Source organism: Pelecanus crispus, chromosome 1, assembly GCF_030463565.1.
Source record: "Pelecanus crispus isolate bPelCri1 chromosome 1, bPelCri1.pri, whole genome shotgun sequence".
NCBI lineage: Eukaryota > Metazoa > Chordata > Aves > Pelecaniformes > Pelecanidae > Pelecanus > Pelecanus crispus.
In genome coordinates, this window is record NC_134643.1 from 57,551,328 (window position 1) to 57,576,538 (window position 25,211).

Consider the following 25,211-nt stretch of genomic DNA (forward strand, 5'->3'; position numbering starts at 1 on the left):
GCTTTATCTACATATCATTTATCAGCTTTTTTAAAAAGCTTTTAAAGCAATCAGAAAAACCCCAGTATTTTGATCAAGAACTATGGAGTATCTAAAGACGACTAGATTGTTTTTCAGATTTATTTTGATCACTGAGGTCAAAAAAAGTGAATTAATCTGTTAAATTCTTTGGTGGTTACAAATATTTTTTTTTTTTTGAAGATGACAAAGCAATATGATTTGTACAAAAAATAGACCAGTATGAAATTGTTACTAGAACTGAAAACATCTTTTCATGAAGGACTAGTATCTTTAAACATAAAAGGCTGAAACATAAGGCTGAAAGGCCCTCTTCCCAACAAAGGAACGTTAGAAACATTTAAGATTAGAAACAACTTCACACACAACACAGTAAGATGTGATGCCAAAATTTGATGTTACCCTATATATTCTGTAAAATTTTCAGGTGGGAATGCAACTTCTTCCATTAGACACTCTTTTAAATATAACAAATATAAAGAAATTTATGCACTAACTCTAGTAAAGCTATCATATACCCCTTCTACTTAAGAAGGAGAAATTCCTCACCCAGAAGGCCAGATTATCTCATTATGAAGAACACAGATCTGGTGCATTTTTCTTCCACACTCTATACATTCAACAAATCTGTAGAAGGAAAAAGGGGGGAAGGGAAGCAAGGTTAGTAGTATCATTACTTGCTTGTATATTTAAAAAAAAATTTTATTAGAGGAGTTCTAGCATGTAGGCTCTTGAGCCTATTTAACATAGAGAGCACATCTATGCTAGGAACAGCCTCCAGAATGAATTAAGGTTCTGTCAGTTCAAGTCATGTAGACTATGCAGGGACACATTATTATTACCATTTGCTTGCCTTACTGCCATCCACTTCACTCATTTTTTAAAGTGAAGCCCTTCTAAGGACAAAATCTGTAAACTGCTTGTTGCTATAATGAAGAGAGGAAAATGGATTCACAGGTCTCAGAAGCGAAGAGCCAGGAGGAATAGTTGGCTGTTAGTTGCCCCACTATGCTTGAAGCCTGGGCTACTTTGCAAATATACTGCAGAAAGGTGGGAAGGAAGAAAACAGAAGCAATATCAAAGTCACTTTCAGAAGACTAGCAGAGATTTAAGGACAACTGAGTTAAGTGATACGGTCTACTTCAGAGATGTTGGTGAATATAATTCTCCAAAATACCCAGGGTTGCTTCATGTATCAGGACAATCTGACTCCTTTTGAACATGTCTGTTTGTAAGAGTCAGACTTTGAATGAACAGCTATCATTTATGTAGGGCATACAGTATCATACTGTAAGTTAGGCCTGTATTCTAGCGTTAGGCTGCATCTTCACTATAACAAAGGGAAAGAAAAGTTATGAATCAACTTACTATTCTCTCCTACCCACAGCCCTTGTAAAACAGAACAACTGGCTGACCCTTATGCCCTTAGAAGGATGGTGTGGGAAGAATACATATGCTTTTTGCTCATTCATTGGAGAATGAAGGTAATGATTGCGGAGTAGCAGCACAGGTGTATAATGCAGGGCCATGTAAAGTGGCTTCAAAAAAACCCATCAGGAATATAAAGAAAAGCAGCTAAGTCACCATCATCTTCACTTTACTGAATGTCTACAGTTCTGCTTCCAGAGCAGTGCAGAAGAACCAGCTGATTAAAATTTCAACTTTTCCTTCTACTACAGCTGCCTGTAAAATATGACAACTAGAAAAGCCAACAGCACCAAAAGAGCTACTGCCAAGTGACCCAAAATCACTTCTGAGACTTGAGCATTTGCCACGACAGGGTTTCAAAGCAGAGTTATCTGCATTCATCCTTCTGTTGAATCCACATTCAAGACAACGAAAGGCACTCATTTCGGCCCATACATAGTGTTACATATTTCTCAAGTACTGTTGTGCTGGTTTGGGTTCTCAGGACAGAATGCTGGATGTTAGCAGCCCCTGCTGGCTAACAGAGCTACATAAAATTTGGAAAACATTGAAAAACAAAGCTGATGGTGAACAAATAACATGTATTTTACAAAATAGTTATAAAGAAATGAGGATCATTCACAGTGTGACAGCATTACTTACAGTTCAGGGTCCAGTGTATCATTTTTCCTTTTTGAAAACTGTTCTTTGTTTATCGTGCTATGGAGAAACAGGCAATAAAACTCAGTTTTAACACAAGACAACATACATTCATGCCATACCACACACATCCACATACCAAGACAAAACTTGCAAGCATGTTTTTTTTTTAAACACTGGCACTAAAAGGAAAGGAGTTGTGTTTTACAAAGTGACAGACAACTAAAGTATATGCCACCCTTGACTCTCCCCTTGGAAAACATTCTTTTTTATGGGACAATAGCTTGCAGTGAACCACATTTGCTCCCTTATTCAGTTTTACTACAGCATAAATGGTAAAACTTGCTGACATTCAATTTTTGGACCAGTCTGATCACTATTTCATAGTGAAAGTACTATTTGATACGCCTCTCTGATATTCTGAAGGCAGAGAATTCCAATTGTCTTTGACTACTGAGCAAGGTAGGTTATCTTATTTCAGATTCCCCTAGCCCTCCTCCTAGATTAACTTCAAAGGATACATTTCAGCTTCCAAACCCCGCAGTCCCAGCCCAGCCATTACTCTACACTATCTTTACCTTCCCTACAGCATTTGCAAGGCTAGAAATTCCATCTTTTTGACAGTGAGGTCCCACGTATCTTTTACACCAATCTGGCTCAAAATAGTCAAGAACAATCATACAAGAATACCCAAATCTCTGAGAATTTACCCAAAGAGGGTGCTGTAAAATGTGAGATGATCAGTATGCGCTTCTCTGAGAGCAATATCAGAAACCCAATCCCACTTGCATGAGGGGCATTAACCTTCCTATCCTTTTATTTTGGTGTTTATTCTGAATAGTGCCACCTGCAGATACTTCAAGCTCCTTATCAGATTAATGAGGAAGGTTCAATCTCCCAGTTACCTCAAACTATTATTATAATATGGTGAGTAGAACTGTAAACAGGACCTAACATATACATTACTAATAGTTTTTGCTTTTGTTCATTTTAACTAGGAAGGGAGCAGGATCTCTATGCCCCAGTAAAATGAGATCCTAAGAGAAAACCTGTAAGTGTGTGAGAGAACATTCTAAAGTGTACGTGCTCCTCACGTGCAGCCTATAGCTTCCATTTTCACTACACAACAACCAAGCATTTAAATCAGCTATGAAAAAGAATGCCAGGAGCTGGAAGTATTCCTACCACCACTTGTGTTAAAAAGCTTTTGACCGTTTTCATTATTTTAAAAAAAAAAAAAAAATTGTATCCAGCATCTGTGTTTTCAAATCTAGTGTAAAAATCAAAAGCACTCGTATGCTGCCTTCTACCCTGACTCAAAGGTTTGTGGTAATCCATTCCAACTTATGTGTATGAGAAAGATCGTACTCTCTCAGCAGCTAAACAAAAATTTATATATAAACATGTCTGATGTTTATTTATACACAGATTTACATGTATATAGATACTTGCTTCTCTCATATGTTAAGTACTTCATATCCCACATCTCATCTTAACAAAACTGGACAATATTGATTAGCCTTTGGGCCTTTGCTTCTGGTAGAGTAGCAATCCATACTACTCATGGGGACATGGCCCATTGTACTGACCAGCATACGAACACTGTTTCTTCCTTTTTACTTCCAGAAAGGCAGATGTACTCTTACATCTTCCCAAGCCCCAATGGACTCTTTCACTACTGTTCTAGACACATCCATCAGTGTGACTAGGATTTGGTAACATGCTGCTAAAGACAACTTCCACTTCCAGTGAAAGTTAACTCAGTTTGACCAATTACCAACTTCAACAACTCTCCCCCTGGCTTCAGACTTTCCCTAAGTTCCTCACTTGCTTCTATCTGCAGTGTTCCTGCAATGCCCTTCCCAAAAAGAGCTTTCTTCAACAGCTCAAAGAGTAACTTCTTGGCACTCATCTGTCCCTCAAGGGTTTCCTTGGTGTACCAAAATTCTGTTTCAAGATTTTTTTTGGGAGGTGTGAGGAGGTTACAGCAGAATGAAAGACTGTCCCAACGGTTTGCCACCAGCATAGAAAAGACAACTAAATTAATACGTGGCCTTTTACCATGATCTCCTCAACAACTGCACAGTATTTCTCATAAGCAGATAGCACTCCAACAGTGAAATATTTGTATGGCAAAAGGAGGTTGCAGGCTTCTGATGTGGATGAAAAACAATCTGAAGTTGAATACAAGTTTAATAGCATAGCCAGCCTATAACCAGAATGGTACGTTTGACTATTTCAAACTATGTCTGTCACCTACCTGCCTGCGAGCACGGTTATCTTTCTGCAATAGAATACTTCCACATTTTTTCAGAAAAAAAAAAAGCGATTCTCTTCTTTCCCCTCTATTGGTATAGTTGCAATTTTAAACACTAAGTGCTTATGTCTCACTACAGTTCAGGCAGTCCAGATTTTGAAGGGAAAAAAAAAAAATCTACAGCGCAACTCCAAGCTTTTACAAAGAATATCTGGTCCACTCTCTACTAGCCTACAAGTAGCAAGGGTTACCTAAAACTGAACTTCTTCCCTTTGAGAAAGCACTATAGACCATGATATAGCTTACGAACGCACAGCGCAAGCAAACATGAGTAACTCACGTTTGAGGTTGTGATGGGTCATCTCCCAGAGAAACGCTCTCCCCTTGGATTTCGTTGAAGCACTTCTCACAGAAATGATACCTGTCAGCAAGAAGGCCATATTTGGGTGAACTGCTCCGTCCACACAACACAGCCCAAGCCAAGCAACGGAGCCACCAATCACAGCAGGCCAAGGAAGGGACAGGAGCAGAGAGCAGGTCATCAACGGCGACAAGGATATTCAATGATGCAGATTTATGGGCCCCACATTGTGTTTGGTTGGTTTGGTTTTTTGGTTTGTTTTTTTGGGGTTGGTTTTTTTTTTTTTGCGCAATCAAAGCCAAGTGCAGACAATGACAAGCATGAAGGAGAAATAAAAAAATAATACACACACGAACAAAGAAATGGGGGTTTGCAGGACAAAAACAAAAACATAGAAGCAGGACAAGACAACACAAAGCAGAAAGCCAAGGCAAAGCACAGATTAGCATTAAATCTCTCAAATGGGTTCACAAGCAGCAAATGATTAAAGCAAATTAAACAAGAGTATTCCATTTTAGCATACCCATACCCTCTTCATTTTAATAATCCATGCCACGTACAGCAAAGAATTAAAATGAGAAAGGGGAAAGAGCAGAAGGAAGGAAGAACTGCTACTCTGACTTGTACATCAACACAGCAGTTCTGCTGGCAGGAGGATCTGCAGGAGATCAATGGAAGAGGGACAGTCTTCCATCTTAAATGTATAAATGCTGAAAGGCCACAGGATTCTCTCCCAGTTGAAAGGGAAAGCTAAACAGCAGAAGCTTAAAGAACAATAAAATCTGTCCTCAAAAATCTTAGACATTAATTATAGAACCGTCAAAACTGTATGTCAACTAAATACTTGACATTAACTACACACATAATGCTCTACATTGCTATGATTTTGCCATAGCCCAGTCTGAGTGCAGACCAGTCCAGATATCAATACAGCAAGCATTACACAGAAATTTTTCATTTACACTTGAATAAAATGGTGATTAATTCAAGATTCTACCCCAGCCCTCAAAAATGTTCTAAAACTGTGGCCTCCCCATTACTAAGGCATGTTAATTGAGTGCACAAGACATCTAAAAATAAAAAGAAATAAAAGAAAATTCAAACAAGTTTGTAATAAAGCCACACAAACCAACACTACAGCAGCTGTTAAGCTAAACAAACAGGTCTCCTAACCCTCTCTCCCAATTTTCATCTGAGCTAAAGCAGAGAATAATACTTGTGGAATTGTCTGTCTCAGTCTATAGATATATATGCTTGTGTGTATATAACATAATTTACAAGTCACATGTATTCATGTGCTATAGTACAAACATTCCCTTCTAATGTCTGAAAACATGTAAAGCATGTCAGATTTTTGAATAATAGTCTTTTGGTCCATCTGGTGCTCGCCCACAGATAAATGTAAGCAGAAGATACCAACTTATGATATGAAAAGCTCTACGCTATACAAGTCTAAAACTACAATAGTTATTATGGGATACTATAAGCTTATTTTCTACTTCTTCACTCCTAAAAGCTTCCATTCACTGCTAGAAACCTTTATGAAACCTAAGAAGGTTAAGATATAACTCCTGTAGCTCTTAGGTTACTTTCACCTGACCAGGTGCTTAAGAAAACTACAGCTCTTGCAAAATATTCTTGGCTTTCAGGTAAAAGTCAGTGTTTTTGTTGTTTGGGTTTTGTTTGTTTGTTTGTTTAAGGTGTTGGAAAGAATGAAGAGCAGGAACTAAATTGATGGAGGTGACATAGTTTGGAGGTAACCAGCCCTCTGCTCTAACAGGTGCATTCTGGTGACAGGCCAGGGGATATGGGAGTGTTATAGCATGTATTTCCCCTGCTTCTTCCTGCCTCGCTTCCTCAATTCGCAAAGAGACACCTAGCAAGAAACCTTCTTTCAGAAGTCAAATAGGTTTAAATCCTTTAATAAACCCCAAGTAAAAAAAAAAAAAAAAAAAAAACAAACAAAAACCACAAACTTCAAAAGAGCTGCAGAACTTACAGCACTTTACACAGCTACTGCAAGAAAACTCCCTTAAAGAAACTCAGGGAGAAAAAGCAAGCATCAATCTACTGAAGATCTGAATACATGCATCTTCCAATGAAGATTTGCATCACAAAAATAAGTCTGCTCTTCAGTGTTAACATTGTGAGGAAAAAGAAAGACTTGCCAAGTAAAATACTTATTATGAGCATTAATATAATTGCTACATAGGTTGCTCAGTGTTCTCCATGAAAAACACTGCTGCATGGTAGGAAGCAAAAGACAATAGACTTGTATATATGATTTGTAGATAACTGAAGATTTAAATAACTGCAGGATAAAAATTTAGTAAAACATCACATTTCTGCAAACAAAAGAGGAAGAGCAAAGACTGCAGTGAACTTCTACAGAAAGAAAATCATTAACACACAAGGTAAACTACTCAAGGGCACTTCCAGCAAATTTTTGTCTTAAAACACAAAGGTGTACACATATAAAGAGGGTATATATGTAAATGCATGCACGCCTTTTAACAGATTGATTGCAGCATGCACAAAACCGTACCAAGTGAGTTTTTCTTACCTGTTCTGGTAACTGTAGTAAGTGGCATCTCGAGGGATTGTGCATAGCTGTTTGCCATAGCAACACAAAGTCTGTGGCGAGAACTCCAACTGGAAAGAGGAATGGGTCGTCTTAGTACTCATACGTGTTTTCACTTGCTCTCCATGGGAAACGAGTGTGACCCAGACAACAATCATTTCCACCTTATTCTGTGCACAGATCTCAGTACAGCAGTGTATGAAGTGCACTGCAGTAAAGTAGAGCAAGTGTATGAAGTGCTAGAGTCATAAAAAGTGTTCAGTGGTCTGTTATTCTCAAGTTCGCTCTTCCCCAAAGATGGAAAGCATATCAGAACAAGACAATGGAAATACACAGTCTCAATATACAGTGAAATACAGAGCACTTCTTCTGCAGTAACAAAACCACATCTGTTTAATTTGCAACAGCAAATGGGTTCGCCCTAATCAAAATAAGCCTTTAGTTACTGACTTTTTTCCCCCAAGGGCTTATATACAAATAGGTGATTTAAGCACTAGATAGAATTAGAAGATCCATAAAAACCTCAAAATCAGATTACTCGGGATTGCTAAATCCCGGTAAACTTTCAAAAATTTTCACACACCGTAACTGCTAACAGCTGCAACTGCTGTATTTTTCCCCCCTTCAATACCAGGAAGCAGCAGACTAGAAGTATTTATTTTCTTACCTTTCTTCCACAGCAATAACCAAGGCTCTGCATAACTGGGTCAATTTCTTGCTCAAACACTTCTGCCAGTTTGGAACAGTACTTATATACCCGGGATGTTTTGCGGTTATACAGCCAGGCATTATTGAACATGAGCCAGATGTCATCTACATATTGCCATGGTTCCTGATACTGCCCTGTGTCTAGCTTCCTCTTGATAGTAGAAAGGTCCATGGGGTTCTTTACTATGTCAAAATAATCCTGCAAGAATAGGCAGCGTATCAAAACACTACTACAGAACTATGTGCATTCTCAGCATATAAATTCTTCTGCAGCACATCAAGAAAAACAGGTTCCTCCCTGACTTCATTGTCAAACTGCTTGTGGCATACAATGAAATCTCTAAGCAATACCGTATCACCCCCCCAGTGCTTCCTTTTCATTATTCATTTATTTCTCAGGCTCTATTGCTCTTCCACTCCTGATGAAATAAAGCCACTCTAATTTTAGTCAGCAAAACAAGTAGTACAAAAAGTAGGAAATGGCAATGTTTTTGCTGCCACTGCAATCTGAGGATATACGCAAGAGCATTAATAGAAAGTAACTGTTTTTAGTAGACCAGACAACCTATTAAACAAAACCAAATAACTTTATTAGATAAAAGATACCATGTTTCCTCTAAAGAATGCCTTTTTCCAATCCCCACCCCAGCAGTTATATAATCCCTTCTCCTACAAAAGTCCTCAGAATATGACAGCCAATTGAGAGCTTCCTAAAGAATATTAGCAACATTTATGCCTGCTTATAATACAGCAGGCCTCGAATTTTTGCAGTATCTATCCTAAAAAAACCCCACACCAAAACCAAATGAAAAACCTTCCAGGCAAACAACGTTGCCCAAAGCACCTAAGTAGGGCTTCTATGTATACATATTTGTGTGTAAATAGTAAACTTCAGAAAGTTTAAACTTCAATCCAGAAAGTTTAACACACAGATCCTTGAAGGATAGTAATGTCTTCTGAAGACAATTCTAAAACAAGCAGAAAATTTGACCTAAACAAGTTGAATAGTCGCCTTTTTCATTTTTAAGAGATTAATAATCATTGATGGATTTAGGTTTTTTTAAAGTGGTCTTGATCTGCTTAACTTCCCACATATTCAGCCAAGTTTCACATATTATGAGAAACACCTATGGAATTCAGCAATAGAAGCATCACATAATAAAGCAACATCCATAAAAAACCCACACAGCACTGGGGATCTGTTGGTAATCACTTCTATGTACAGGATACCTGTTTATTCATCCGAAGGAACAGAGAACTGAACAAACTTTTGAAAAAACAAAAACAAAGTCAGACTTTGTATGTTCCACTGTCTAAGCTAAACCTCTTCAAATGCATCAATATAAAAATGTTAACAAGAAGGACTTAAGCTGTTCTCAAACGGGTATGTCATAATACAGTAGTTTTGAATCAAAGCCAGGAAAGTATCTTGCTAAGACACTCACAGGAATTCCTAGTAGTTGAGGATCCACAGGCTGTCGAAATGGAAGAGACTCTGGATCCTGACGGTAAAGTGCCTCCAGTGTTGGCATAAGTGCCTGTCGCAACTCTTCTGGCTTGAAAACTTTTAAAAAACAATCAACGTTAGAAAGACAGCAGAAACAGCTATAAGGAAGAAACCTGCTGGAAAATGTGAGGTCTGTGGAAAAAGACTACAGATAATGGGTTTAAGTTACTTAGCATGGCTTGTTTATCCTCTGCAACACTGAGTTCTGAGGAGGATATTAAAATGATCACCTGGACGCAAGGAGATGGCCAAAATATTAAAGAGAATCTTGGTTTTATCATAGGAAGACACCACTAATTTAACAGAGCTGGTCTACATTCCAAATACAGCCCCTCTCTGACATCCCAAGAAAAAACTTGTCTAGAAAATCTGTAACTGAGGAATATTTCAAATCTCTATTGCGTTGACAATTTTACTAAGGCTTAATGTCTAATACTGAAGCCTTAAAGAACTTGCCCAAAGCCAATTACAAGCACATGTGTTATTAGACATTTTTGCCCAAAAGCCACAAAGAACAATCCATATAAGCCTACTGAGTACCAATGATGAAAGCTCAGGTTTTTTGTCCCCAAGATTTCTCTGGGGAGATGCAGTGAATTTCAGTCAAAACAGTGTTCATGCTCACTTTTTTTCTTAGACTGCCCAGCTGCCGGAGAAGACTGAGTGGCTGGAGTAGTAGGTCTTTCTTCCCCCTCTGGTATTTCAGTCTTCACTTCTGATTTCTTCTCTTCTTGTTCCATTGGGTCTGGTTTACATTCCTCCACGACTGGTTCTACTTTAACCTGGAAAATAGTTTGGAGCCTGTCACTTAGTCTCCTGTGAAATCACCCATCCACATTTCTGTCCTTTAAACTTACCTGCCATCCTACCCACCACTCTTCCCTAGGATTAAGGGTATCTACTTTGTAGTCAAAACTTGCCTAAAACTTGAGCAGACGTGCTAGAACGCATCTTTAAACATTGCAGCAGTAGAAAAAATGAGCTGCTAACAGTTCTGAGCTGCAAGCAGACACACAGGTACTCATCCAGATCTTCAGGCAGGTCTGACTCTGACACTATCTCCTACACTGGGGCTGCCAGCATGACACTGCTGTTGGCCACACTCCTAGCTGTCCTCAGTGACAAGCTGTCAGAGCCCAGTAAAGCAGCCCATCATGTACATATCCGCTATTCTAGCATTTAACAGCTGCCAATCACATCTGAATAACTGACCTGAGTGCCCTCTTACATTGGCATTTACCAAAAAGCCTCACAGCTGCAATCACATTATCATGGTCCTTCCTGTGACCATTGGCTTCTACCACCATTTCACCACAAAACAGAGACCCTTCTTTAAGAAGCGGAGGAAGACAACAATCAGAACAGCAGCAGCAGGTAGCACCTACAGCTCTCCTTGAACTCTGGAAGGAATGGCTTGCATGGAGACAGAAAGCATCCAGCAGCACTAGATAAAGGTATTCTAACCAACAAGTGGCCGACAACCTCACCTCAGATTTCTCCTCCATTTGCAGCTCTGTTTGTTCTGGTTCCCCTTCATCTGTTTTAATATCCATTTTCACTTCCTGCAAGGGTGGCTGCTGCTGCTCTGGAACAGTCTGCTGAGAGTTCACCTCTGTGCTGCTGGTCGATGGGGGGTTGGATACCTGCCCATCAATGCTTACAGCTGGCTGTGAAAGCTGAGGGAACAAAACACACATTACAATCAGGCTTCTAATGAACTTATTTTTCTTTCTCTAATCTACCTTTTACCTTGTCCTGGTTTCAGCTGGGATAGAGTTAATTTTCTTCCTAGTAGCTGGCATAGTGATATGTTTTGGATTTAGTAGGAGAAGAATGTTGATAACACACTGATGGTTTAGTTGTTGCTAAGTACTGCTTATGCTAGTCAAGGACTTTTTCAGCTTCCCATGCTCTGCCAGGTGCGCAAGAAACTGGGGGGGAACAGCCAGAATAGTTGATCCAAACTGACCAAAGGGCTATTCCATACCATACGATGTCATGCTCAGTATATAAGCTGGGGGGAGTTGGCTGGGGGGCAGCAATCGCTGCTCAGGAACTGGCTGGGTATCAGTCGGCGGGTGGCAAGCAATTGCATTGTGCATCACTTGCTTTGTATATTATTATTACTACTATTATTATATTGTTGTTATCATCATTACTATTTTACTTTATTTCAATTCTTAAACTGTTCTTATCTCAACCCAGGAGTGTTTTTCACTCTTACTTCTCCAATTCTCTCCCCCAACCCAGCGGGGCAGGGGGAGTGAACGAGCGGCTGCATGGTGCTTAGTTGCTGGCTGGGGTTAAACCATGACATACCTATACCACGTTTCCATCAAGTTTAAATGCACTCTAGTCCTTCTACTTGCTTCACCTGATGAACATACTGCTACACAACTACAATTACAGAAAAACACGCAAAAGAAACATGCACTGCAAGGTCTAGAGTATATATATAATTACCTACTGTTTCCCCTATTGTACACCACCGCTATACAAGTGCAGACGTAACTACAGACCTCATCCATGTTTCACAGCAAATTTCAAAATGTGCACTAGAACACCGAAAAATACTCCCACTCTCTGGAAACACCAGAGGATCTACAGACTTGTCTTGATGCAAAAAGGCTACTTCCCAAATGCAATAAAACCTATTTTGATATTAAACATGCCAGGAGCTACCTCCATTATCAGACGCTTGCACAAAAATGAAGACCAACTGAAAATTAAACCTTACACTTCAAACATTTGCAGGGAAAGCACAAATGAAGTATTTCCTTACAGGTGTTGTGGGGTGCTGAGGCTGCAGCGGTGCTGTTGGTGTGGGAACAGATGCAGTCGTGCTCTGCTGTGACAAGGGTTGCTGCTGTTGCTCTGCGGAAGGGGTAACTGGAACTGGAGGCTGGACTTGTGGAGGCAGCTGTGCCTGTGGAGGCGTTGGAGTCTGCCTTTGAGGGGGGTGCATAGTTTGCGACTGTGGTCCAGGTGGCATTGCCTGAGGAGTAGGTGTGGGGGCAGTAGTGGCAGCTGCTGCTGCCTGCTGTTGCTGTGATCCCAAGCCTGGGGGGGTGTGGTGAGGTGTTGGGGTTCGACTAGGTACTGGAGAAGGAGAATTTCGGTGCATGGGAGGCTGTGGAAGAGGTGGGCAGTGAATATGGCTCCCTTGAGAACCTGGAGCCATTGCAGGAGAATTCACAGGACAGGAAGCGCTGGTCATTTGTGCCTGTGCGAAAACAAGTACACATTTGCAATGACTCGAAATAGAAAAGGAGAGGAATTAGTGTAAAATGGCTGCTTTCCCACAGTTACTGGCATACTTTTGAAAGTGTGACAAATTATGCGTTGTTTTTTTTTTTTTAAAAAACTCTACTTCAAAAGGAGAAATGGTCTATTCAATTTATTTTGCTCCACACGAACATAAAGCTATTCTAAAATTTATTCAGCTCTAAGAGACACATTTCAATAGAATAACTTGTTGATATGTTTAAAGAACGGCACACCTACACTGCCAGTTTGCAAAACATTTCTTTCTAAAACTGCAGATTTGTACATCCTGAATATGGGACAACGCACCACAGAGAAAAACTACATTCAAATATCCTTAGTGTGCCCATGCCCCCATCCCCCAAGACCAGGAACTGAATTTATCATCAGAAATAAGTACAGCTGTAACTGTACCATTAAGAGATTACAAAAAAAATTGTATTGGTCAAGGAAAAAAAGCTGTCACTCCACAATAATCTTGCCTGCAAACTAGGAAGAAGCATCAACGAGAAGCAAACTGACGTTCCCTACTTCTTCCTGGCCTGAAAGGTTCTTGCTGAAAAGGGAGAGGGAAAGGACAGAAAGGAAACTGCTAGACCATAAGTTCAGATCTTTAGTGATAACCCTCCTATCCCCCAAAGCCAGTAACACACACTGGTCCTGGACAGACAAGCCTTTATGACTTATTCTTCCACAATCCACCTCTCTCTCAGGCTCTGCTGCCTCACTGTTAAGCAAGAAATTCTTAACTACTGCATGCTCAGTAATAATTTCTTCTTTGCTCCGTAAAACCAAACTTAAAAAATCCCTTCCTCTGTCACACTTAAACTTAAGCCTGAGAACAAGCCAACAATATTTCACCCTTGCCATTCGCAGTGCTACATCAAGCAAGTGCAGAATCTCAGTAAATTAATTCAGTTGACTATAATTCCGAAAGCATCTTGAGAAAACAAGTTCTCCTCCATTACTACTAACTGAACAATGAAACCAGTATATGACAGAGCCTGCGACACCACTTCCAGAAATCAGAAACTTACTTGAGAAACCGGTGTCTGATTGCCAGGCTGAGTCATAGGCATGCTCGCTGTGTTCATTCCTGGGGACGAAGCAGGGAACTGGGTCTGTTGTAGAAACTGATTCTGACCAGAAGGCTGGCCAACTCCTGGCTGCTGCATACGTGAAGGAAATCCCATCTGTTGGAAAAGATAGGAACTCATTTCACACAATATGCGTGCACCCCCATAACATTTTACAAACAGCATTTATCTTGTTGCAGAAATTGATGCTTGCCGCTTATCTGTAGGATACAATATGGAAAGCCTGCTTAAAGCTCCTCTCAAAAGAGAGGAGTTATGATGATTTCCTTTGTAAGCCAAGGAAAAGGATATTGATTTCAGATTGGGACTGTGACTTAAGATTTATCTTTGTTTCTTGTTTTATGGATGCAACAGCACAAAAAGCCAGTTAAAACTTAATGTTTAGGCAATTTTTACCACCAGGATCTAAAAGCTTACCACAGACCAGCCAAAGTTTTCCACGTAGATGCAAAAGGAGGAACCAAAGGGTCAAGAGAATGAAGAAATAATGCTTGATTCTTTAAATTAATTTATTTATTTTAAGGAAACCACAGCCAACAGAAGCAAACCTGGGAACTCAACACCCTGGAAGAAACACACACTGACCTGGTTCATGGCCCCGGCCTGGCTTAGCTGTCCAGGGTGCTGAAGAGGAGGGGTTTGCCGGGGTCCCATTGGTGACAGCTGCACATTCATCTGGCCAAACTGATTCATTCCTGTGTGTTTGTGCCAAAAAAACACTTATAAACAAAGGCCTGACTTCTCCTTTGGGCACCATTCAACATTTGGAGAAGAAATGCTGTCAGTTTCTTCCTTATTTCATTTTCTAGCAACCAGTTTTCAAGCATGCAGTACTATAAAGGAAGTATTTCCTTCTATCAACCAGTTACATGGAATAATTTTAAATATAGTGTCCAAGCTACCATACTCCTTAAGAATACAGACTACCCCCCCCCCCCCGCCCCCCGACTTGTTTCCACTAACTGTTATTAAAGGTCTGAAGTTTGAGAACTACTGGAGTACGTGACACATAACCAAAAGTGTCATATCTGCTGAAGATCAACTTTCTACTGAAAGTTGCATTATCTTAATTACATATTAGAAATTGACTTACTGAATCCCAAACTGTATCATCACTTCCTTAAGTACTTTGTATGTTGGCTACAATATTTCTTGAATACTTAAAAGTTCTGCCCCTTCCTTCTGAGCAATAATTCTCACTATCTCCCCTCTGTCACCAACATGTCCTCATCTAAGCTGGCTAGGCCCACCATGTTTGACTGACCCCACCATCCTATGTTCACACGATGAGAAGTTTCAAAAGCATCGAGTTCTTTATTTAACAAAGCAAGCAGCTAACGTGCAGCTCAAATTCACAAGATCATGAAATACTATTATTTATTTTTATATATATTTTATATATAATATATATAAAAGTATGTAAGTATTATACAATATAGCTAGCTATTTTCTTAATCAAATGGAAAAACTGCAGGTGAAACAAGGGCTATGACACTCCAGCAAGAGCAGCCCAATTCTAAGATTCCTTCAAAATCACAGTAGTGAATTTTCTTCAAGTATTTACCTGGCTGTGCCTGCATGCGATTCATCATCTGGTTTGGCACATTTGCACGTATCAGGGTTGGGTCGGGAAGAGGACCATCTGGAAAAAAAGATATTGGAATAAGATGATGGCATTTAGAAGACCACAGGTTTTATCCACCAAACATTTTAGTGAGAATTACATGCTAAAACCCATGTGTAAACACCACAAACATGCAGACACAGTCCAGTAACTTTAAACACTGTCGAAGAGTCCTCAAAGTGTGAAGCAAAACCAGAAACTTCCTTGAAAAATATGAGCATGTCCCATTGACAGAAATATCCTCTGACTTAAGAGTCAGCTTTCAGAAACTGAGGACAAATTTGAAGTATGTTATCAAGGTACAACAACAAACTCAGCCTTTCACGAACATTCCAGACCACAAGAACTTCTATAGACCACTCTACACTGTTACTGCACCTCTAGATTTAAAACACTATGAAAACTATATGGTTCAACAGAGTATTTATCAAAGCTCTGAAGTTTGAGAACTACTGGAGTACACAATAAATAACCAAAAGTGTCACATCTACTGCTGAAGATCAACTTTCTACAGAAGTTATGGCAAATAAAGTCACAGCATTGACCTTAAGCATCTTTCTTGGATCTTGGTAATGCATCTCAGTAAATCCTGTTCTGGCTTCAAGCATAAAAAGACCCAGAACTGGATTTACTAAGATACATTCAAATACAAGCAGGAGAAGCACTCAGATTCAGATTCTTGTAGCATATACCTGGAGCTACTGGATCTTTCTGCAGTGTTTGGGGGGGGGAGGGAACCAAAAAAAACTTTCTGGGTTGTTTGTTTATCTTCTCAGTCAAGTAATTCAAATTTTGACCCTATCTTCTTAGACAACTTATTATCGTGTCTTTGACAGCTATACATCTGTTCCCATGAGGTGTCTTAAGAACTCAATTCTTAACCATAAAGTATCTAAGAACACATAGGACTGAATGAATGAAGGAGAAAATCCTTCTGAGAAGAAAGCTCTCAGGAGAGAGACAGGGGCAGGGTGGAGTGGGGTATGCTCTAGAAACTATGTTTGCAGAATTGTTGCACTTAGTTTTAAGACAGACGATTTCAGTCTCCAGAGCTGTCAGTCCAGAATCACAGAAAAAAAAAAAAACCAAACCAAAAAACCCAAAACCTTAAAGCAGATTTTGGCTCAAATAGTTAAAAAGATATTAGTTCTCTTAGTTACAGTTAAATCAGAGTAAGGGATGCAATTCTATTATAGAAACATACAGTTTAAAATCCTGCACTGCAATTATTTATAGGACTTAACCAGAAATACAAGATTATAAAGCCAGCAGATGCCTTTTTCCACTTTCTAACTAAAAAGATCATCCACGATAACTAGTGTTACCTGGTTTTATCTGTTACCCAAATAAAAATATACTAGATACCTGACAGCCTACAGCACCTCGTCCCTTCCTATATGTTGTAAAGAAGCATTACACTTTTTAGTAACATGATAGTTTTGATCATTAACTCCTCTCCAAAGTCAATTTTATTCTAAAATACAAATGCATGGGTAGCAGGGAATCTAATAGGAATAGTAATCAGTTTAGCACTAGGAAGGTCAATTCAAGTATCAGAACTACTGTGAAAAGGAAGACAGCTGCATGGGGACAAAAGTGAAATATGGTTTTCATTGCATGCTGGAAAGGCCATTTGTCCAAAAAACCCGATGTGGCATAGAACAAGCACTATCTAAACTTTCAAAGGCATAAATACCTAAGTACTCCAATCATCATACTCTATTTAGCAACAATAGTTAACAGCCACACCACTAAATATTATGAAAATATATTTCTCTTATAGTAACCAAAGTTATCTTTGTATCAATCAATTCTAGAAGTGAATCTAATGATACTGAAGTTCTATTACATTAAGAATGCAACTTCATCTCCATTCCATCCAGCTTCAAAGTGTAAAGGTTTACAATATTGCAATTTGTTCAGAAGACTAAATGCTTTTAGACAATCTATCATCATTAATGAACACATAAGCAAGGCAAAAATTTTGCAAGTACTTTTGAACAAAGAGGAGAACTGTTTAACTTTGAGCAAGCCAGGTACCAGCAAAACAAGAAGGGCAAAATGGTTACAGGCCTAGCAAAATGACAGTACACGATTCCCCCACACCAGGTAGTCAGTAACCCAACTGTCCTTACTTGCAGACATCCCTGGCTGGGGCTGTCCCATGTTGGGCCCTTGGTTCATGGGAGCCTGTGGCATGCCCGGAGCATTTGGGATCATGTTTTGCTTCTGCAGCCTGGTTCTTCGTTTCTCCTCCAGCTCCTTCTGAATCTTGTAGATCTTCTCCGCTAGCAAGTGATAGTACTCTGCCTGTTGGGGAGGAATACAAGTCCGGAAAGGAGATGACACACACATTAAGTAAAGCCAACAGGTCCCACCAATGCAAGCTTGGAAAACAGCCTTCCACACACACATTTCTGCTTGCGTGGGGGTGGCTCTCCCTTTGCAGGGGCTGCCGGGCAGACAGGAGGGCAAAAAGGGGCACTGCTCAGCGCATTGCTGGCAACCATTAGGACAACGCCGGACACTTCTCCTCGTGCCCAACGCTTCTTTGGGAGAACCACAGTGAAGAGCTTTACGCTGCCCTCAGGGAACCCTGACAAGTCTCAGGCGCAGCACACCCTGACAGACACCACCCTGACTCCCCGCACAGCCAGGCACAAGCCTGCAGCTGGCTGGCTCCTAGACCCCATCCAGCAGCCCCTGAACACATGCTTCCTCAGCCTGGGACTCTCAGCTGTGCTTTCACTCCTCTTCCTCCCCTATCACTATGGGATCAAGGCAGACGCACACTCGACTGGACGACAGAGCATGGCATCTCACCCTGCTGTTGGCCGATTCATACATATCCCCTTCCACTTTCCGAGCATACGCCACCAGATTCTCCATACGCCGGTCCTTCAGTGCTGCAGGGTCAGGAGTAGGAAATATGGCTTGGACTCTGGGAGGGGGGAAGAAAAAAACACCCACATGCAAGTGATTAGGATGTCCCCAGACCAGGACATCAGCACTAACCCCAGTGATCCAAACACAAAGCAGCAAGCAAATCTTCCGACAGACTGTGGCACTGCCACTGCTCCCAGCGGACACGGCCCCCACGTAGATGGCTTGAGTATGGAGCGGAACACTTCTGATACAACAGCCCCAAGACAGCAGGTGCAGCTCCATTAACAACCAGGAAAGCAACAATGCACCTTTCATGCTTTTGCTTTCTCTTCTCATGGACCCTGACAAAAGTCACTCCCTGGTCCCCTGGTTTTGGAAGCCGGGCTTCCTCCTGCCCCACACACATACTTCAGAGGCAGCAACTCACCCCACAGGAGATTGTTTTGGTATTAGCTACTCACAGTTTATGAACAAGGTGGTTTCGGAGATCCTGAGTAATGTCTTCATGCCACTGCTTTCGAATTCCGGTATTGGATGGTTGAGCTGTTGGCATGGCTCCCAAACTGGCAACGTTGGCGCTTTCGCTCATCATGGGGCTTCAAAAACAGAGCAAGAATTGAGGGCAAAAGTCTAGCCCAAGCTTAGTCATGTTACAGTCATAGCCTCTTTTAGAATAATGTTAGGACAAAGTGCTAGTTCAGCCATTCCCTAATCAATGGACAAACTCTGCAGAAATAGCTGCACAGACACCAAAACAATGCTGTGAAAGAGTACATGCTGTCCTACCCAAGGATTTGGAAAACTGTAACAAAAGCTACAAAATCCAAAGGGAGAGAGAGCCATCAATGGAATTTACCTCACTGTTTATGCAAGAAGTGCCATGAGATTACTAAGCACAAGGATTGGTTTTACACCTCAGTGAATAACTTGCCCCTTACTCCCGCTGCACCTCAATGGCAAGTTTGTGGTATGCCATCCTCATCCATAAATGCACTGGAGCTTCAGATCTGCCCAGATACTAAAGCAGACCAATGCTTGTAACCTCTGTGGCCTAAAAAAGTCAGTCTGCAAGTAGTAACAAAGTTAAAATGGTCACCAAGACCTTCAGAAAGGGTAAGAACAAAGACATCACAACTACAAGGCTTCTCTTCCAACTGCCCTTTAGCAGCAAGGATCAGTTAGTCCCTCCCAGTATAAGCATGCAATATCCTTACGTGCACCCCCTTCCATCTCATTTGTACCAATCAGCAGCATTTGCAGCTGAACAAAATCTTTGGGGTGCAGAGAATAATTCAACTTACTTTTGAGAATTCATGGTTGAATGTAACATTGAGTCAGGCAGCAGATTAGGGGTTTGAACCCCTACTCCTCCATTCACTCCCATTGGATTTGCACCTAGAAAACAAAGTAAGTATTCTCAAATGAACAGCCCCTTTACTGTGCAAAATCAATAATTACCCAGCAATAACAAGGGTCTAGACTTTCAAGTACTTTGACTTTTGTGAAGGGAGCTTAATTAACCGTTGCTCTCTTTACCCTCCTCATTTTACACACTTAGAAAAAGTCCAAGGCACAACACTGGCGACCTCCAAGAGAAGCATCACACCACGCTACTCTTCTGCACATCTTCCTGAACTTCTCAACAAACAAATAATTTAGATTTGCTGCAAATATTAGGTACCAGAGCCCTTTTCTGAGACTCCCTAAAGATTCAGTATTACCAACCACTTCTCGTTTTGTTGTCTAAAAGCGGTTTGGGGTATTTTTTTGTCATTCAAAGGCTTAGGATATATATTCACAAAGGCTTCAAAAACATCAGCTACTGCCTACATCTGACAAGGTCCCCTCTCACCCACTCCATATTTAAGGATCCTACAACTAACTCCAGTCTTTGTACCAAGAAAGAAAATCTGACAATCCTTTTGCAGGAAAAACCTCTACCAATTTGTTACGTACCAAAATCTGCTTTTCTGAATCACAGCAGATCTCAATCACCTTAAAAAGGTGCCTACTTTCACCACACACTACAGTTAAGACTCAAATAGTGAGGAAAAATGCAGCATACTTCTGTCTGGAACTTCCCAATAGCTCACTTTGTGAAGTTATGAGAGCAGCACGAAAGCCATTACCAAGCTTTGCATGTATTTAGGATATCTGAATCCTAGAGAATCTGTCTTTCAAGCAAAATTAAGATACTGCATACAAGAGAAATCCACTGAAATTATGTATAATTAAGTCTAATACACACCTTTACTATCGCAACCAAATGTTTAACAGACTTTTCCTAAAGCTGCCTCCAGCCTCCCTTCCCTTAGTCACTTTTTTCTCCTTCCCAGATTCACTTTGCCATCTAAGAGCAAGCTGATGTAAAGACAACTGTCAACCTTTGCCTTAACTCTCCCTTTTCAAGTGCCAAAACCAACCATTTGTTTGATCTGCTTAGGACTGCATCTTTTCACACCGCGCTCCTCACCAAATCCTGCTCTTTCTCCTAAACTAGCCCTGTTGTCATGTAGGCCATGACCTGATGATTCCTGTCTCACTTGTAATCAGCCACTTGCCCCTAATAATGAAACAATAGTCAAAAGTCTACACTCTCCATGCTTGTCCTTTCTACATTAAGCTTCAGTTCTTCATTCTCCAAGAGCTTTTCAACCCCATCTCACTGGATTTTCTTACCAGTGCTACAAGGAATGCCCAATAAGAATGCACAGGCCAAACTGCGTCTATAAATAAATACAAAACCAGAACCATTTTGCTGCAGAAAAAGTGATGATGCATTCCTTTCAAACTTTCAAGGCCCTTGCTGTAACATTCTGCGGCTTCTAGAAATTAATCTATTTGTAAAACACTCTAATGCACAGAAGAAAACTGTGTTATTTTTACGTTTTAAGACTAAGCCCTCAGGACCTTCCACCCCTCCTTTCTTAAAAAAGGTTTTGCATACTGGAAGGCAAAGTTTTAGCAGTATACAAGTCACATGCAACCTACAAGGACCAGTCATCTCATTAACAAGTCTACCCAATAACTTCTTCTTGAGTAACTCAGGAATAGCACGTCCCTTGGTGCAGAAACAGCACATCAAACTGCAACCAACTGCTACTTTCCTCTGCAATCTCTCAGGTGCTTCCCCTGGGCACTCCTGTACACTCCTTCCGTACACGAGCTTCTCATGGGGTGTATAGGCAGGATCACTGCAAACTCAATACAAGTTTGTGACAAATCTCTACCAGCTCATCTTTCCTCTTTTCCATTAAAAACCACACCTCTACTTAAGCAACTCAAGCAAAGACCTGGGGGTGAGAAAGATTCCTGTGATATGATCTCCAACTATCAAAATTAGATTTGGTGGTTAAAGGTTACTTCATTTGACACCAGTGATAGCCAGGTTAGAATTAACGGCACTTCAAATTAAAATTCTTATGTAGTCGTTTGTGATTTTGCAATAAGGCAGCCAATTTACAGTTACGTGAGTCCACATGACAGGACTCAGAGAGAGTCTGTTATTTACTACTTTTCATTTTTAAAACAAACATTACATATCTGAGATACAACTGTAAAATGCTGCAGTCTGAGTGACAAGGAAATACACTTGAAACAGTCATTCCAATGCATGCATTTCCAATTAAACTCCTAAAGCCAGAAACTGGCACTACAGTACAATTATAAAGCTACAAAATAACATTAAATAAAGTACTTTGGAAAATCGGTTCTCAAAGAAAAAAAAAAAAAAAGAAAAAAATAATTTTTCCGAAGAAAATACTTTTCCCGGAGAACTTGTTTTCCAAGAGAAGGCATCCAGGCTCTCTAATGTTCCTGTTCCACTGAGCAGGCTGCTATCTCAAGTCTAAAATATTTCAAAGCCATACCTTTTGCAAATTAACTAGCAGTATTAAGCTAATAGGTTAAGAAAATTTGCATTAGATATAGCACAGGGAAGTTGCCCATACTTTGTATTTTAATACTAACAGATAAACTTACTCATAGGATTCATAGGACGCAGACCCTGGGGTGACTGTCCTTGTTGCTGATTCTTCACTTGAGCCTGGGGCTGTGTCTGCATCTGGTTCCCTTGATAGGTCAGTCCAAGGGCTGCGTAGGCTCTCTCAATGGAGCTGGGGTCTATCTGACTGGTAGTGTTTATGCTGGGTGTTGTCTGCTGCCCCACGCCCACAGAGCCAGTATTTGCAAGTCCTACTGCAGCTCCGCCCAGCAGTGCTGGAAGAGACATGCCAAGTTAATAAAGACAGCAGGAGGTAGCCAAAGAGGACCACGAAAACAGGGAAAGAACATGAAGAGTGCACTGACTGTTCAGAACTAAAACATCTCCTTCTAGGAGCATGCAGAGAAGAGGCCAAGTCTGGAAAACTTGAAACAGGGAAACAAGTTTTGACCCCACCAGCCATTCCAACAACATGCTGTCTTCCCCTGGAGCTGCTGAGAGGAAATCCCACCCTAAGTCTCTAGGACACATCTGTTTGCTTCAAACTGAAAACAGAGGCACACCATGTCACAGAGGCTAAAGGCAGAAGGGTACATACAGCTCTTCAGCAGCCACTGTAATGCTTTTTTTTTTTTTTTTTAAATTTTCTTAAAACAAGAAATAGCTCACGTTAGTCATGAGAAGAGCCCAAAGTAACATTAAGAAACAAGAGAAAAAACCATACAGGTAACACAATGACAAAAATCTTGCCAAAGATTTTGGCAGGAAGACGAAGGGGACACAAAGAGAAGGGGGAAGAGACATCTGATGTAAACAAAGGATGAAGACAGAACCAAGTATCATCAGGGCTGAAATGACACAACCCTCTGTGTCTGTGCACATCTGTCTCCAAAACATGGCCAGCTGGAAGAGGTGATAGCGAAAAGCCAATCTTTTGGTTGAGAGAGCTATGACCTGTTCACCCATACCACTCTCCTGCTAGGAAAATCCAATCAAATTAGAAAGCTTCCATAAACACTAGCTTATCAGAGACATAAAAATACTCTGCAACTCTAAAGCAAGAGGAAAATCATCTTACATGTTCCCAGGTTGAAGGGCATCACCACTATCACCTGGGTGCAAGCAAGTTTAACTCCCAACATGCATTTCATGTTTTATTCAATAGACAGAACTCCCCAGTAGACTTACATTGTTGATTTCTTTTGTCCCCAGCATTTTTGAGAGGCAAACATACAGGACAGTCATGTCTCGTACAATTCTTCCAGTGCGAGATGATTTGTCGGGAAGACGCACAATGTGCCACTGAGAAAGGGAGGGGAATGAAAAACTTTTACAAACTACTGCCAGAATCTCCACATGGTCAACACAAACTGGGTAGGGAGCAACTATTTCTCTCAGGGCGCACATCTGTATCAACACAGGTCAGTAAAGTATTACCTGAAATAGTTCAGCACTAACTAGCCCTGAAAATGTAGGTAATTTCTTCAAGTACTATTGACCCAACTAAAGCTTACTTGAAAGCTCTACATTATACACCCAAGCCTATGTATCCCTGGCTCAAAGGATAACACCATATACATCAGGCATACTGTACCAGGCAATTGAGATGCCAGCAAATGGCGCAACCCAGATGAGCCTAGGCTACCAAAAAGGAAGCATATGTTTTCCTTGGCTACTAGGATAGACTAAGAGTTCACCAGTGCCAGTAGTAGCTTAATTCCTGGCTAGCTATTGCTAAACTTTAAAGGCTCAGTAGTTTATGATTTCCATTCTAAAGGGGACAGGTAGGTTAAAAAAACACATTTACTTCCCAAGCAACCCACTAGTTCTCTTTCTAGGAGCCCGTCTCATCCTGCACACGTTGACCGCATCTATATAACCACTCCTCCACTTACCCTGGCAAGATCTGCCAGCCTGACAATGTGTCATGTGGTTCAGGACATTCTTCATGGTTCGGCAATGAGGGAGGTTGCACTGTCGCACCTCCCCGTTGGCCTGTTCTCGCCGCTGACACTTGTGAGCATGTAAGAGGAGAACTAGTTGCTGCTGAATGAGTTTGCGTTTTTCTGGATCTGCTGTCGGTGCTCCAGACCCCATTCCTTGAGAAGCTGTTGGCCCCATCCCAGCTTGCTGAACTTGGGGAGCCTGCTGCTGGCCCTGGAGAAGGTGGAAAGGAAATTCCCAGAAATAAATCTGTTTTTAAGAATAATCCATTTGGCAAGTAAACAACAACAACAAAAAAAATCGAAGAGGAGAAACAACTAATACATTCTGTGATTAAGGGAATAGCCCACCTATCTGTAGTTCTGGATGACTCATTAAATATATCCCTTAGCAACAGTCCTGGCAATAATTCTCTTGCAATCCACAATTTCTTCCCCATATCACTCTCCTAGTCCTAGCTCTTGCCTTATCAAAGACCAGCAGAGCTTTGCACATGCTCACAGGTTAATTTGTGGTGCTAGACCAACCAGAAAATGTTAAAAGCACTTAGACCACAAATCTCCTCCTCATTTTGGAGGTTAGAAAGTTGCATCCACAATTCTTGCATTAATGGAAGAAAGCACCTTTTAGAGTGAATAGATTTTCCCCTCTATTTCAGTATAAGGTGCCTCAATTTGACTGTTCCTAGAAAAGAAGGAAGGGGAAGTTCTGGGAACCTTTTTCCATTGGGAAACTTGCACAGAGGCATTCAAAACAAGCATCTCCTAGTCTCTGCTGGAGATGAAGCATAACTTCAGGATAATACATGCCACAGAACTAATGTCAAGTATGGCACCATCTAGTATTTCTTCTGTAGTTCTGTTTATTTCTTCAGACTTCTTTGTATTTCCTCTAGGTGACATTTGAGGAGCACTCAGCAAAGAAGAGAAGCTCAGGGACTCTATGTTGCTTGTA

At 40.7% G+C, this 25,211-nt stretch overlaps 1 protein-coding gene across 2 annotated transcripts in view; it reads right to left on the reverse strand.

Annotated features, from left to right (window-relative positions):
* EP300 (EP300 lysine acetyltransferase) overlaps positions 1-25,211 on the reverse strand; it is a 64,251-nt gene that overhangs the window by 14,436 nt on the left and 24,604 nt on the right. Inside the window, exons 4-22 of one of the 2 annotated variants that reach the window (XM_075727615.1) lie at positions 24,209-24,470; positions 23,502-23,615; positions 22,352-22,588; positions 19,672-19,765; positions 18,832-18,966; positions 18,308-18,425; positions 17,620-17,794; positions 15,425-15,502; positions 14,446-14,555; positions 13,801-13,956; positions 12,282-12,722; positions 10,987-11,175; positions 10,125-10,281; positions 9,438-9,556; positions 7,952-8,191; positions 7,267-7,355; positions 4,683-4,763; positions 2,089-2,145; positions 568-645 (exon numbers count right to left, since the gene is read on the reverse strand). In XM_075727615.1, the coding sequence (XP_075583730.1) occupies positions 568-645; positions 2,089-2,145; positions 4,683-4,763; positions 7,267-7,355; positions 7,952-8,191; positions 9,438-9,556; positions 10,125-10,281; positions 10,987-11,175; positions 12,282-12,722; positions 13,801-13,956; positions 14,446-14,555; positions 15,425-15,502; positions 17,620-17,794; positions 18,308-18,425; positions 18,832-18,966; positions 19,672-19,765; positions 22,352-22,588; positions 23,502-23,615; positions 24,209-24,470 (2,930 nt within the window). The remainder of the gene's footprint in view (positions 1-567; positions 646-2,088; positions 2,146-4,682; positions 4,764-7,266; positions 7,356-7,951; positions 8,192-9,437; positions 9,557-10,124; positions 10,282-10,986; positions 11,176-12,281; positions 12,723-13,800; positions 13,957-14,445; positions 14,556-15,424; positions 15,503-17,619; positions 17,795-18,307; positions 18,426-18,831; positions 18,967-19,671; positions 19,766-22,351; positions 22,589-23,501; positions 23,616-24,208; positions 24,471-25,211) is intronic. The other variant, XM_075727617.1, reaches the window with a different exon arrangement.